This window comes from Aulostomus chinensis, chromosome 7 (genome assembly GCF_037954235.1).
Source record: "Aulostomus chinensis isolate RoL2024-O1b breed Wild chromosome 7, RoL_Achi_v1.0, whole genome shotgun sequence".
Lineage (NCBI taxonomy): Eukaryota > Metazoa > Chordata > Actinopteri > Syngnathiformes > Aulostomidae > Aulostomus > Aulostomus chinensis.
In genome coordinates, this window is record NC_141326.1 from 17,125,276 (window position 1) to 17,139,824 (window position 14,549).

The window sequence follows — 14,549 nt, forward strand, 5'->3', positions numbered from 1 at the left end:
CTGCCCGGGCCACCTTAACTAATAGGTGTCTCCTTTTTTCACATCTCCCATGATCACCCACTCTAAGCCTTTCTGTCCTCCACTGCTCACCCTAAAGCCCTGTATGTGAAGAGAATGAGCTGCTACCTCATAAAACACAGATGTCAGTATCTTTGCCATCTGTCATCTCTTTGTTTTTCTCAGTCATTTTTTGATGCATGAAACAAACTATGAGGTTTAAGTTTAATTCATTCTCTTTGTTCCAGAAACAATTGGATTTCCCATAAATACTGCAGAGGATTCAGCTTTATACCATCATTTCATATTTGTCTCTAATGCAAAAAAAATGGTTTCATTCAATGAAAAGCATCCCAAACCGGCAACATGAACATTAAAGCTCTAGTGCATCATATTTTCAAGCAAACAAACATCCTGAAGATTGAAGTCCTGACCTACTGAGTTCACACAATGCTCATTAAGCTCAGAGTAGCCAGATGAATCTCACTGCATTTCACGCTAGATGGCGTTAGTGCATGTAGTGACAGTGATATTCTTGCACTGCCTGGTTGATGTATCCTATTCACATCTGCAGTTGGCTACTTACCGTTAGCCCTCCGCTAACTTAAATGTGGATAAATAATGTAATGGCACTACTCATATTACTTCCCAATATTATCGGATCAAACTGATTTATATTTTGGCATTGAAAGTCATTTTGCGAAGATTGCATGATGCTCTAAGCAATTCATCCACCATTTTACGGCCAAAACAGTAAAAGCAGACTAAGATATGGCTGGTATGCCCATTTCTGGTTAACCCTCTGCTAATGCGAGTGCAGATAAATAATTTAACCATGCAGCTGACAACTTTCCAAATGTTATGAAACAAAATGGATCACGTTGTGACAGTGACATGAGGGTTGCATGACGCTTAACACAATTTTGCAGGCGAAACAATAACAGCGACTAGCCTAGCGGAGACTGTAATGTTCAGTTCTACAACTTGAATGCGTAGCTACATTGAATAAAGCACCAAATTGTCTTGTGAGTTAGTTTGACTTCTTTGTTTTCATATATGATGCAAAAAGAGCATTCAGTAGATTTATAAAATGCATTTGTCTTGGTAACTCCGTATTGTATTCAATTGAATTAGCAGCAGAATCATTTCAGTCTCTTTACGGTCCAATGTTGACACGGTGCATGGAGGATGAAGTGACATATTTAGAACATTGAATCTTCCATTTCAATCATTCCAGCCTATCAAATGGAAATCAGAATTGGATTTGACGGTGGCACATTTATTATCATCACACTGTATAGTATTTTCTTGTCTTTGGAAAGAGAGGAAAGAGAGAGAGAATTTGGTCATTAACCAGAGAAGGAGGCTCCTTCTCCTGCATTCAAATGATTCTTAATCCGATACTATCAGCACTCCTCTCGTGCCTCCTACTCCTCACCCCTATTCCTCGTTCCTTTTTCTTCACCTTTCTGTGTCATTTCACAGAGGAGGCGACTATGCAGTACGTTCCCTAATTCATCTCTATCCCTATTCATCTAATTCCCCCTTTTCTCTCTATAGGCTCCTTTCCCCTATTTCACCAAGGACGTGGATGTATCTCCTCCTACCCGGCCGCATCTCCCTCTGTCTGTCCCTCTCTCTCTCACATGCACACTGTCCCTCTCAGTAAGTCTCTTTTCCTCTACCTTAGTCTTTCTCTCTCATCTTTCTGAGAGATAACGGAGCAAAAGCTATTTCATCTTTCTCCTCCCTGAAGAGAAGACTGCCCAGCAGACACAGAGAAGCAGAGTCAGCATTTCAGAGCTCTATGATGTCACAGACCCCCGACCCAACCCCCAACCTTCAAAACACACACGCAGTGGATCTTACAATCTTTGTGGGGACATTAATTCATTCATTTATATGCTTTCTAGCCCTTTAGCCTAACCCTGAACATGGCGGCTGTATGCCTAATTGTCCAAACCTTAATACTTTACCCTTTAACCCTTTTTAAAGTTGTAGTGTCCAGCATCATTAAACACACACACACACACACACACACACACACACACACACACACACACACACACACACACACACACACACACACACTACCAGAACAAGACACACAAATACATGAAACAGTTCTGTTCAAGTTGTCGATGCATACAAGGGAAACACTCACCAAACTGCCTTACAAGAGGTGAGGAAGAGCAGCAAGTCCCATCTCCACTGGAGAACACTGGCGCACTGCTGCGCTCACATGACAGAGAGAGACAGAGCGCACCAAACCACTCCGGACTTGGAGTAAAAAGTCTGACCTCGCGTCTCTGCATGATACTTAAGAATGGGAGCCTTTTATTTTTAATGGCAGGTTGGGGAGGGAAGCGGGGTTGGTGGTGGTGGCAGACCGCGAGGGAGATGGCCAGCTCGGCACAGGTAAAGTGATCTCAAGAGTGAGAGTAAAAGAAAGCAAGAGACGGAACAAGTGAGACACAGAAAGAGAGAGAGAAGGAGAAGATAGTTACAGTGAGGGGAGGGAAAAGGAGGGATTCGGGAGGAGGGGAGGTTGAATGTGTTAATACACAGGAACACTGCATCAAACCAATGCACTGCTCTGAGGCTGGCTGAGCAGCTGAGAGGAGTGCGTCAGCAGTACATTCACGTTTCCACTGAAGGACAAAGGGAGGGGGCAGAGCAGGCATCTTAGTTGCCTGCAACACCGACACACATCGGAGGGGGGGAAAGAAAAAAGAGATTGGAGAATAAACAAGAAGAGGAGATGTGGATTAGGATGCTGCTCCTGCTGCTTCTGTGACGGTGGGCTGCCTGTTTGAGTGCTCGCGTGCCTCCTCCTCTCCATCTCTCGCTCTCACATATCCTCTCCTTTGCGCACTCTATCTTTCTCTTGCTCTTGATCTGTCTGTGCCTCTCTTTCTGTCTCTCTTTCTGTCTCTTTTGCCACTCTCTCGCTCATCCTCTCTCTCTCTGTTCTACTCGGGCTACTGCAGTAGTCCACCAGCCAGCCGCAAGTCTGACAGCCACACACATGGCTAACTGCCACAACTTACTACCTCAGCCCTGGAGAAAAAACTAACAAATAAGCAAGCAGAAGAACACTGCAGGAGACAGCCCAGGGGACAAGCAGCAAGCAGAGAGAAGAATCCTCTATACCTTTCTCTGTTTATGGGTACAGATACGGAGCCCACTTCCACACACATCCTTTCAGCATCATTCTCTCGCTTTTGTCTCTTCGCAGAAGAGGACAAGAGTGCTCTCTCTCTTCGACAGCCTTTTGCGAAGCTCCAGCAGTGCAGCGCATCCCCTTCGCCACCCCCCACCCAGAGCCACCATCTCTCCCACCACCCCCAACCCCCCTCCCCCAGGAGGAATAGACGGATTACTGCTAACTGTGCACACGGCAGCCTGCAGCTGCTCTGACCAGGGCCAGCCCAACACTGGGAGGAAGCAAGAGGAACACAGAGGAGGAGAGGGGGATGATTGTGCCGGGAGTTCTTTAGCCTTTTTCTGTCTCTCAGTCTCTGTCACAACGGGGCTAATCACCAAGCGACTAGCCCTTGGCAAAGTCACACTGAGGGAGGTCTCTCCACCAAACAGGCGGCCAGCAGACAAGACAACACATGTATCAGGAGCCGATAGAACTGGGATTTTTTTTTTTATTTCACTTGGTCACTTCTTCTCTCCTCCTCTGTCGTGTTTAAGAGCGTTATGGATCATTGTGATTTATCAACAGTGGAGCTGCATTTTGGAATCTGTGGCCTGGCAGGGGGGCAGTTAGGGGGGGCAGAAGGGTTCCAGGCACCTGCCAAGCCTTTCTGGCCTTACCTGTGCCTGTGAGTGAGGTCCATGCTGCTTTCGGTCTTTAATACCAGGAGCCATTTTGTACCTTTAGCTAATAGAGGGCCACCTCACTTTTTCAGAAAGGGAAAACAAGAAAACATCTTTCTCGTTTCTTTCCATGGAAGGGATTTATAATTGAATGTGATGACTGTTGCTTTTAACGTTTCGAAAGAGGCAAACAAGACCACTTTCAAACTGATGAGGTATGTCATTGATACTCTTTCCAAACCTTTTTTTCTTGCTGCACTGATTTTTCCACTGCTTCTCATGTATTAATCTCTTCTCTCTGTCTCCATCTCACTCACTCCTATTTCTCCTGTCACATTTATTTTGATGTAGCATCTCCCTGCACTGTCGATGGAACTTGGGAGCCTTGAGTTGCTCCAGCCAGGCTAGAGTGGTCTGTCCTCCGGTGTGTGCCATCTCCCCCCACCATGCAGAATAATGAGCCCTCCACACCATGAGTCCTTTGGGCCAGGTTAGTGTGCAGCCTACCTGGAACGCAGCCCTGCTCGCCGTGCTCTCTCTCATGGTGCCTGCTCTCAGTATGTGCCAGTCAACAGGACCTGCACTGGGTTCCGCTAACCCACAGAACTGTCCAGGTGTGTGCTCCTGCACTAATCAGCTCAGCAAGGTGGTGTGTACCCGCCGAGGCCTAATAAGGGTCCCTCCAAACATCCCAGCCAACACCAGGTACCTTAACCTGATGGAAAACAGCATTGAGACTATACAGGCTGATACCTTCAGGCACCTGCATCACTTGGAGGTACTGCAGTTGGGCAGGAATGCCATCAGGCAGATTGAAGTGGGAGCTTTCAATGGCTTGACAAGCCTCAACACCCTGGAGCTGTTTGACAACCGGCTGACAGTCATACCCAGTGGAGCTTTTGAGTACCTGTCAAAGTTGAGAGAGTTGTGGCTTAGGAACAATCCCATTGAGAGCATCCCCTCCTATGCCTTCAATCGTGTCCCCTCCCTCATGAGACTGGACCTTGGAGAGCTGAGAAAGTTGGAGTACATCTCTGATGGGGCATTTGAGGGTCTTCAAAATCTCAAATATCTCAACTTGGGGATGTGCAACCTGAGGGAGTTTCCTCACCTTTCACCACTCGTGGGACTGGAGGAACTAGAAATATCAGAGAATGTTTTCCCTGAACTGAAGCCTGGTGCCTTCCATGGGCTCAAGAATTTACGTAAACTGTGGATTATGAACTCTGCCATCACCACAATCGAGAGGAATGCGTTTGACGATATAACAGCTTTGGTGGAGCTAAATTTGGCCCATAATAACCTGTCATCCCTTCCCCATAACCTCTTCACCCCTCTTCAGTACCTGGTGGAGCTACACCTGCACCACAACCCCTGGCGATGTGACTGTGATGTAGTGTGGCTCTCCTGGTGGCTCAGAGAATACATTCCCACAAATTCCACCTGCTGTGGACGCTGCCACACCCCATCCCATATGAGAGGACGATACCTGGTGGAAGTGGATCAGACTACCTTTCAGTGTTCAGCGCCATTCATACTCGATGCTCCTAGAGATCTGAACATCTCGGCAGCGAGGGTGGCAGAACTGAAATGTCGCACAGCCGCCATGAGCTCTGTCCGATGGCTTCTCCCCAGTGGGACTGTATTGACCCATGGTTCGGCTCACCCGCGGATATCTGTCCTTAACGACGGAACACTCAACTTCTCTAATGTTCTCCCATCAGACACTGGGGTCTACACCTGCATGGTGAGCAACATGGCCGGAAATTCCAATGCCTCGGCCTACTTAAATGTCAGCAACGCGGAGCTCAATACGTCCAATCTGTCCTATTTTACTACCGTAACAGTGGAAGTTTTAGAGCCTACAGTGGAAGAAACCCCAAAACCTAAGCCTACTGCCCCTGCCTCCCCTTCTGTCTTTCAACCGGTCTTCATCTCCACACCTACTGTGCTGTTCCAAAACACGCAAACTCCAAGGCAGGTGTCAATCCCCACTGCCAGAATCCCTAGTGGGCCAGCTGCCAGCCTGGATGAGGTAATGAAAACCACCAAAATCATCATTGGCTGTTTTGTTGCTGTTACCTTGCTAGCAGCTGCCATGTTGATAGCATTCTATAAGTTGCGTAAGCGGCATCAACAGAGGAGCACGGTAGCAGCAGCCAGGACCATAGAAATCATACAGATGGAGGAAGAAGTTCCTCCTGTTCCACCACCCACCTCTGGATCTAGTGGCTCTGATGACACAGGGTTAGTACTGCCTACATTAGTGGAACACAACAGCAACACCTTTAAGCCTGGGTATGTCTCCTCCTCTTCTCGTCAGGGGGGCTACGGAGCCCACTGGACCCAGAACAACTCTCTTCATCGCTCAGCCAGACAGCATCACAGCCACATCAGCACCATTGCTGATCCCTATATCATCAAGACTTCTCACGGCAAGGAAAGAGTTCAAGAGACCCAAATCTGAATCATGTTTCCTTTGGATCTATCTCTGACTTGGCCCCAACCTCTCCTCTCCACCTATCTGGTCCCCAGTTCATGCAATAGAGTGCACAAAGAACAAAACGGTAACTTTCTTTTGTACAGAAGTGCAAAGCAGAGACACTTTTTGTTTCTTGTACATGCCTATACATAAATATATGAATATTAAAAAAATACAAATATCTATATATATATATATATATATACATAAATGAGACTATGAGGCAGTGGTGAGCCATGCAGATTATATTAGAAAAGAAAGGAATTTGAAACTATTTTATAATAACTGGTGACTTCTATTTAAAAAAAAGACACTGAATTGCTTTTGTGAGTGATGATAGAAGGTGGTACTGTCTATTGTAGGAAAAGAGGCATTTAGTTTGTTTTTCACCATATTTAGGATGCAGTAAAAAAAAAAAAATCTTTATACAAGCACCGGTTTCTGATTACAGCCCCAGATTTAAGCTCCAGTTTTTACATTGCCAAATATAATATGCAATAAAACCCAGACTAAGGAACACAAAAGGACACACAAGCAAAATCTAGATAGAAACATTTGTCCAAGGATAGCAACCTAATGGCACAGATAGAATGTGCTGTTCAGTAGCTATCAGCCAAATGCTTTTGGACTGCAGTGAATTTCTGCAGCTTAGGTTTAACCCTCTGTTCGCTGGAGCCAAGCTGCTAAGCTTTATTTGACAGTGCCCGTGCTTCTTAGTTGTAGCGTGTCTAAACATGTTTATTAAATGTGCACATGAATCCCAACTGGTTCAACTGGCACAAATGAAGTGCAGACTAATAACAGTTGTTGCAAATACTTTGTTCTGTTATTGGTTGCATTTTGTATTGTTTCTTTACCCTTAGGTTTTGACATGCTTCTTAATGGCTTGTGTAGTGTTTAGGGCTAATTTAGTAATGCATTACAGCAGTTGCCTGACTTGTCTCTGCAAGGGCTCATTCAGATGCTAATTTTTCAAAGGAACTGACATGTGGTGCAGTGATACGGGGCTTTGCTGACCATTCTGATTTTGGAGAAAAAAAGAGAAAAAAAAACCAAGAGGATTCAAGTGAAACAAATTGAATGTCTGATACCGGGGCTTTTCCATGGACTACAATGAAACATGACTCTGTTTTCCCCTTTCTTTTAACAGTTTATTTTGAGCAACACTATTTTTATGGAGAGACAAATGAGGCTATGAAAAATAAAAACCTTTGGTTTGTATTTCTTTAATCAGAACCACTTTCATCTGATGTTTTTCTTCTCTCTGAGTATATTTGTGTGTAAGTTGTTTAATCGTAAAAGCTGGAGGCAGTATTGTAAATCGTATCCAACTCCAAACCCCCCATCTTACGGTCCTATGCATTTACTTCGTGTCTGCATGAATGGGTCTTTAAGTAACTGGTGTACAATGCTGCATTATACCCCACAGTGGGGCTCTATGCAGGTCAGATAGGCTGTTGGTCTTTGATGCCTCAGCTTAGTTCTTAACATTGATTTCTCAGTGACTGTGAAGGGGAAAAAAAATACATGTATCCCACAGTTCTACAGTTTGTGGGTTTCTTTTCCTTGTACACTTAACCTGCAGGTTGTAGGTCCTATAAAATCTGATATTGACATGCAAACTATGTAATTGGTTCATCATCCTATGAGGTATGGCATCACTCCACTTCAGCAGAGTTATTATTTCTTGGAGACAATCTAAATATATCGCCTAACAAGATGGAGCACTTCTGAACGTTCAGAAATGGTTTCTATCAGACAGCTGAGCGGCTTGTTACTACCTCGTAAGTGTGATGCTCACTGTGGTGACTGGAAGGCTTGCCTGTGACCTGATAACTGTTGTAGAGATTTAGACTGTTATTTAAAGCTTGCGGGCAACTGATCACTTAAAACATTTCTGTTAACATACAAATGTTATCCTGTTGAAGCTATTTGCAGATAAAGAGAAAATTAAAGTACAAGCTGTGTGATAATGACAGAGCATGGGGAGTTGGCAGGAAGAGCCAGGCTTAAACCTCCAGGCTGGACCTCTTTCACAGTTCACCAAGGGTTAATAATGACTGGCATTATGTTACTAAATTTACATGCAGATTTCCTTTGACATTCACGATAAGATGACTGCATTACAGCAGGTATCTGTCTGGTGCAGTAAAACAAAACAGGGACAGAAATTATGTAACAGTCTGGCATACAGATTGAACGAGTCACTTGTCTCACAAGCAAAATGTAGGCTAGCAGTAGGTGAAGCGCTCTCTGCCAGCAGACCTGGCAGTACAGGTGGGCCTCAACAAGCAGATGGAACTTTTTTGTCGATGTCAAGTATTTCTTCATTCTCTTATATAAAAAAAGAGCGCAATTCAGCCATACTGTTGTCACAATATTGAATTGGCCATTATGGATACTAGCAGCATGCATGGGCTAGTCAGTGAAATGATGTTTATTGAAAGCAGTAATACATCAAATTCATTCAAAATGTATATTTTGCCTTTCAAGTACTTGCAGCTGGTTGTCCTCGGCGCTACGGTGAATCAGTGCTGGTTATGCTTACTTTGGGTTGTACGTGAAAAGATTTGGATCATGCAGAACGAAGCGCTTGAGAGTGTAACAACATTTTTGGACAGACTTGTTGTTTCTGGGTCCTATAAGCTTCGCGCTAAATATACATGACTGGCTCTTTCTGCATTCTGGAGAATAGAAGTGAAACAGAATGAGCTCAAGCAGTTTATTTGGGTGTACTTGAAAGGCAAATAAACCCTCTTTGGGGTAAAATATCACTTGAAAACAAAAAAAAAATCAGACTGCGTTGGAGGTGGACGGTCAATCAGGCAATGGACATGAACGAAAGAATACAGTTTTACTTTAAGTAGTAAGTTAAACCCAATGCTTGCCTCAGCTGAACCAAGTGTTTTTGTTCCTAAATCTAACCTGTTTGCTGGGACATTATAAGAAATTTTACTTTGGATGCTGCAGGTCATATGACCAGGCCCATGGACCTCAATCAGACCTGCAGTGTCCTCAAATCAAAACATCCCCCAAAGAATCAATAAAAAGCAGTGATATGTTAATGAATCTATGTGAATGATGACAATGAGTCTGTACTGCGATTAATAAACATGATTACAAAAGAGGGCGCTGTCTACATTTAGACTGGACTGAAGGCCTAAAGTTTTGTCTATTTGACTAAAGGGACAGGCTATGATAACAGTGGTAGAACGAAAGCCCACAAAAAAAGAGAGAAGCTGACTCTGAATGAATGATTTCAACCAAGAGTGGCCGTCTAATTTTTTTTTTTTTTTTTTTTTACAAGTGTCAGTTCAAAAACAGTATGTTTGATATCCCAAGAGAGTATTGCAGTATTTTTAGACCAAGCATGTTAACCATGCCATAAGTTGAGAAGCTAAAAAGCTCTGAAATTGTCTTTAGGCACAACGTTTCTCAAAGCAGTCGGATATCCAAGAATCTGCAACAAAAGTTAGCCGTTTCCTCTGTCCTGACTCTGCTGGAGATGGTATCTTTGGGAAGTCCTTGACCTATTATATGCTGAATGAGTGATAATAGCCTCTTGAACGACTCACAGTTTTGAAGGCGCATACTTGCACGCGCATATGTGAGATGTCTGCTCATGATGGCCTGTTCTGTAGCATGACCGTTGTCAAAACAGCCTAATACCCCGCTGACACCACCAGAATCCTCTTTGCTTTGACAAAGCCGAGTGTTCTTTGTTATTGGTTGTTTTGCAGCGTGTGTGTAAGTGTGTGTGGGTTGAAAACGAATAGACTCTTATTTATTTGCCCAGTACAACATGGCTCTGGCCATGCTAGAGGCTTCTTAAGAGGGCTGTTGGCTGCGTGTAAGCCTTGTAATGTGCCTGATAATCAGCCACATACAAGAACACTGACTACATCCTTTATTCTGTTTTTCTTCTTCCTCCTCCTCCTCCTCCTCCGTTTCAGCATACAGCAAAAACAGGAGTCAGGTCTGTAATTAGCATAATACTATAAAAACAACTGATTGAAGTTTAAGCCAATGTCAAGGGTGGAGAGGCTGAGGGCTGGAGGCAATTGGCCATTGTGTTAACGGCTGAAAAACAAAGGCCCAGACAATCGTCTTTCCCTGACAACATCAGAAGGGTCTGTATGAATCTTTCCTCTGGGGTGGCTGCTGTATTACCTCGAGCAGCTGACTCAGACATATGCTTTGAATTTGTCTGTACGTTGCCTTGTTGCAAAAGAGCCGTCTTTTCTCCCTTTCTCTGTCCGCTAGCTTATCAAACGCTAAAATCATTGACCGAACACACCTTCAATATTGCACGGATAGATTGGATTTAAAGCGCAAGCCTTTTCCTCCCTCTCCCTCTCTCTCGCCCCTTTATCTTTCTCTTGTTATCTATTTGGGACAGCAAGATTTGCATAGTCTTTTGGAGCATGCTCACTAATGCCCACCTGTTTTCCCAAACTATTGGTTATCAGCCAGTGGGCAGCTGATAAAGCTTCTGCCAAAGCTATAATGCATCTTTTTGAAGTGAGCAGTGTGTCAGGGGCTCATGCTATCCATATTGGCAGACGGATGGAGGAGGCGAAAAGCATGGCTTAGCTGCCACTATATAGTTTGTCTCACTCCAGTTTGATAATATCTGCAGAAGAACAACAGGAAAGGGTCAGGCTGCTGTTCTCTGAGGTTAAGGGTTTGTTGGGAACAAGTCCTTGAGCCTCCAGATCCGTATCTGTTAATGAAGTCTCCAGCAATAAGAGGCCTCAGCAGGACCTTCATAGTTTCCCTGCTGACTGATGCCATTTGATACCCACAAAGGGATTGTAAGAAAATCCCCGGTCCTTGTTGCAAAAGAGGAATAATTGACGCTCAGTCCTCATCCTCAGCTCATTGCTTGATTAGTCAGCCTACCTGAGGCTTCACCTTTGTTGATGTCTGTGTCTGAGCTGCCTCAGCTTCACCTACAAATGCTAAATACATTTTTACAGAACAGGAATTTTGGTGAACTCATGAATTTGACTCATCTAAACGGTGGGTCCTGCTATAGAGTCTCTTGATTTGTAAAATGTATCATAGAAAATAAACAAATATGGCATTTATATGAACAGTGGGATGTAGTCATTCTGAGAGGTCATTACACGAAAGTCAGTGCGATTCAAAGCCTCAAATTCATTTGTGTTGCACATTTTTCAGACTGGTCTTTTGTTTTAAGCATTAAAGAGTTAAAAAGAAAGAGAAAAGAGATAAAAAGGAGCGAGGACAGTCATGATACTGATGTCATGATTTTAGTCATGATACTGCAGTTGTTTAAACACTTAGCGAGTTTTTACGAATGATTCTCAACAAGATCTGTTGCAGCTACTTGCAATTTGCCGGGTCTGCGATGTTCTTTGACTTGCCACGTTGCTTCAACGAGACAAGATAGCGTACCGTTTCCATAGTAACAACTCTCTGCATTAATGAGAACAGCAATAGGGATTTATACCTGCTACCGATGTTGCTTTACCGATGAAACAGCATAAACATGAAGAAAGAGGGTCGAGAATTTGGAGCCGTCATTGGGTGCTTCAATGAAGCACCCGAGGAGATTATGTAAATTTCTACTGTGAATGTGAGACAGGAGATCTCCCCTCTATTTCAGTCCTGCACTTCTGTCTTCTCGAGGTTTCGGTGACATCTCTAATAAGCAGAGAAAACACCAGCTATTGAGACAGCAGGGGAACTCTCTGCTTCTTGGTGACAGGTGAGCTACAGACCGTAGACGCTGAGAAAAACATCCTCTCCATGGAACTTATGTTCGAGAACCAGCCTGTGGCTACGTGACAAGCTGAGTCGCAGGCGACGTCCCCAAACGGCACGAGTCAAGCTGAGACAGAAAAGTTTATGCCATTGCAACTTCCCCTGCAACCATTTCATCTCGTTGTGAATCTTTGGTCTTAACTGGCCTTAGAACCTCATTAATTTGAAACGTTAACTTATTTACAGGATGGCACTTGATTTATAATTTTGCTCTGATAACACTCCAGACCTCACCAGAAATGTAACTGCACGTCACGGCGAAACAGACCGCAGCAGATGTGACTGGTCTGCTTCCTGGCATCGCATTTCCACTCACTTGTTTCTCTGACTCTGGTCAGCTTTAACTGTTCTAAAACATTGATTAGCACCAACCTCAAAACGATCCCCTTTGTTGCAGTCGACACGTTTAAAGAAATTCGCCTCAGTGCAATGAGATTCAGACGCCGCTTAATTTTAAGATTCACGTTGAGCCGACTCAAGAAGTTTCATCTGACTACACCACCTAATATTTCTTTAAATCAGTCCAAAAAATACTGCGGTCAGAGGAACGGAATATTATATTTCGTGATAGGAACACAAGCTTTGCTGGTTATCGAGCAGTGCGCACCAGGTGAGTAAGCATCTTCTTCTTTCATAAATGATGATGTCAGAGTGTTGCTCCTTTGTCGAAACAATTGCTGTCTGATGACGAGTTTCTGGTGCATGCTGGAATGTATGAGACTGACCTCACATTCATAAGGAAGGACACTGACTCCTCACCACTGACTGTCCTGATTCACTGCCCAGCTTCACTGTGAAATCGTGGCATACAAATGATTTCGGTTGATGATTGTTTGCAAAGTGATATCATTACGATTTCTTCGAGTATTATCTCTTAATATTCAGAGAATAAATTCATAAAATTTATTTTTAACACTAAAATACTTTGCTAAAATAGTACCAGGCTGACCTGTTTATCAGTTTTTTTGGTGGCACTTTGCAGGCTGTTCCAAGCTTCGCCTCTCAGTTGCCTCTTTCTTCCCCGACTGCCAGGATGATGCTGAGGTCTTTTGAGTCAAACTGTTTCCTTTTTCTTGACACAATGATTTTGTCTCCGCTGTATCTTTGCATCATTTTCATGCTGCCGGATACATTTGGGACTGATGAGATGCTTCCCTGGTGCACAGAAAATAAACGTCTCCCTACTTCTCAGTGTTTAGGAGACCAACTGTTGCGTAATCTCCAGTTCTCCCAGCTCTATCGTGCCAATGGGTGAATAGCTCGAATTTCCAGAGGATGAGCTTGAACGGCACATCTGGAAACACCTGACTAGCACAGTGTTCCTGCCTGAACAAGACCTTGCTGAAACAAAATGATCATTTTGGCCTTGTTACTGTGCTCACGCTTGCTAGCGTAGGGTTTTAGATGAACCCATCTCTACTTCTTCGAGGAGCTATTAACTTGACACATGATCATGATTGAACCAGCATAGGGGGGGTTGTTCATCAGTATTCATCAGTAACACATTCAAATACAAGATCTTTTTTGAATCAGGGAAATGGCCTGCTATTTTATTTCACTGGAACATTTAGGTACCAATATCACTTGGAATTCTTAAGTATGAAATGTCGTGAAACATATTTGATAAGGCAAGAAATGTCATAGTGAAACAGCTTAAGTGGCTACAATGTAACATTTACACTGCTGTTATGTTAACGTGTGAATAACGATGGTGAATCAACAGATAAAGCCAGCAACACACTCTTTCCCGTGGTATTATTGTGAAACATGTTGCCGTTACGCTGCCTTAAGGCAGACACCCTGTCTCTGGACTCTATATGTCATTGTCATTGTAATGTAGGCCAGTGTGCTCTCTTTGGACTGGTGCAGCTCTGGATAAGGGGTGGCAGCCGGAGGTTTCTCCTGGAGGTCTTTTTCTGTCACTCACTCTCGCTTTCTCTTTTTATCTTTCCCTCTGAGTTTGTGTGTGTGTGTGTGTGTGTGTATGTGTGTGTGCATTTGCCATGGCAGTGTCAGACCATTTTCAGTTATTTTAACCTCTAGCACTCACTGCTTGGAAGGTAAAAGCATGCAGGAACACACAGTAACACCCCCTGCCCACGCACACCAAATTTTGTTGGGTGTGTGGCTCTACCCAAGGTATGTGGGATGTTCTGAGTTTTGTGCGTTTTGTCAACATTTGTAATACTGTACCTAAACAGCTCCTCCTTATTGGGGTGGCACACATGGCTCTGAGGTAGTGGGGCTGAAGAGTCCTTGATGCTGAACCCTGGTCAACCCTCTTTTGGAGTGGTTTGAGCTTGTCTCTCAGTGGCTCGCTCGATCACAGTGTTTGCCACGCTGCAATCACTTAAAAATCAGCATCTTCTCCCGGTTCTATCTAATATAATGCAGTCAGTTTGTGCGGTTTTCAGACACTTGGGTCGCAGAGGCAGAGAACACGATGAAAGAA

At 44.0% G+C, this 14,549-nt stretch overlaps 1 protein-coding gene across 1 annotated transcript; it reads left to right on the plus strand.

Annotated features, from left to right (window-relative positions):
• The first annotated feature begins 2,704 nt into the window (after window positions 1-2,704).
• lrrc4.2 (leucine rich repeat containing 4.2) lies at window positions 2,705-11,263 on the plus strand. Its single transcript, XM_086208848.1, has 2 exons — window positions 2,705-4,040; window positions 4,177-11,263. The coding sequence occupies exon 2, from the start codon at window positions 4,298-4,300 to the stop codon at window positions 6,290-6,292; it is 1,995 nt and encodes a 664-aa protein (XP_086064974.1). The 5' UTR covers window positions 2,705-4,040; window positions 4,177-4,297; the 3' UTR covers window positions 6,293-11,263.
• The last annotated feature ends 3,286 nt before the right edge of the window (window positions 11,264-14,549 follow it).

Bases quoted from the DNA above. Each gene is read 5' to 3' on its own strand.
- lrrc4.2 (XM_086208848.1), top strand. From the start codon at position 4,298: ATGAGTCCTTTGGGCCAGGTTAGTGTGCAGCCTACCTGGAACGCAGCC.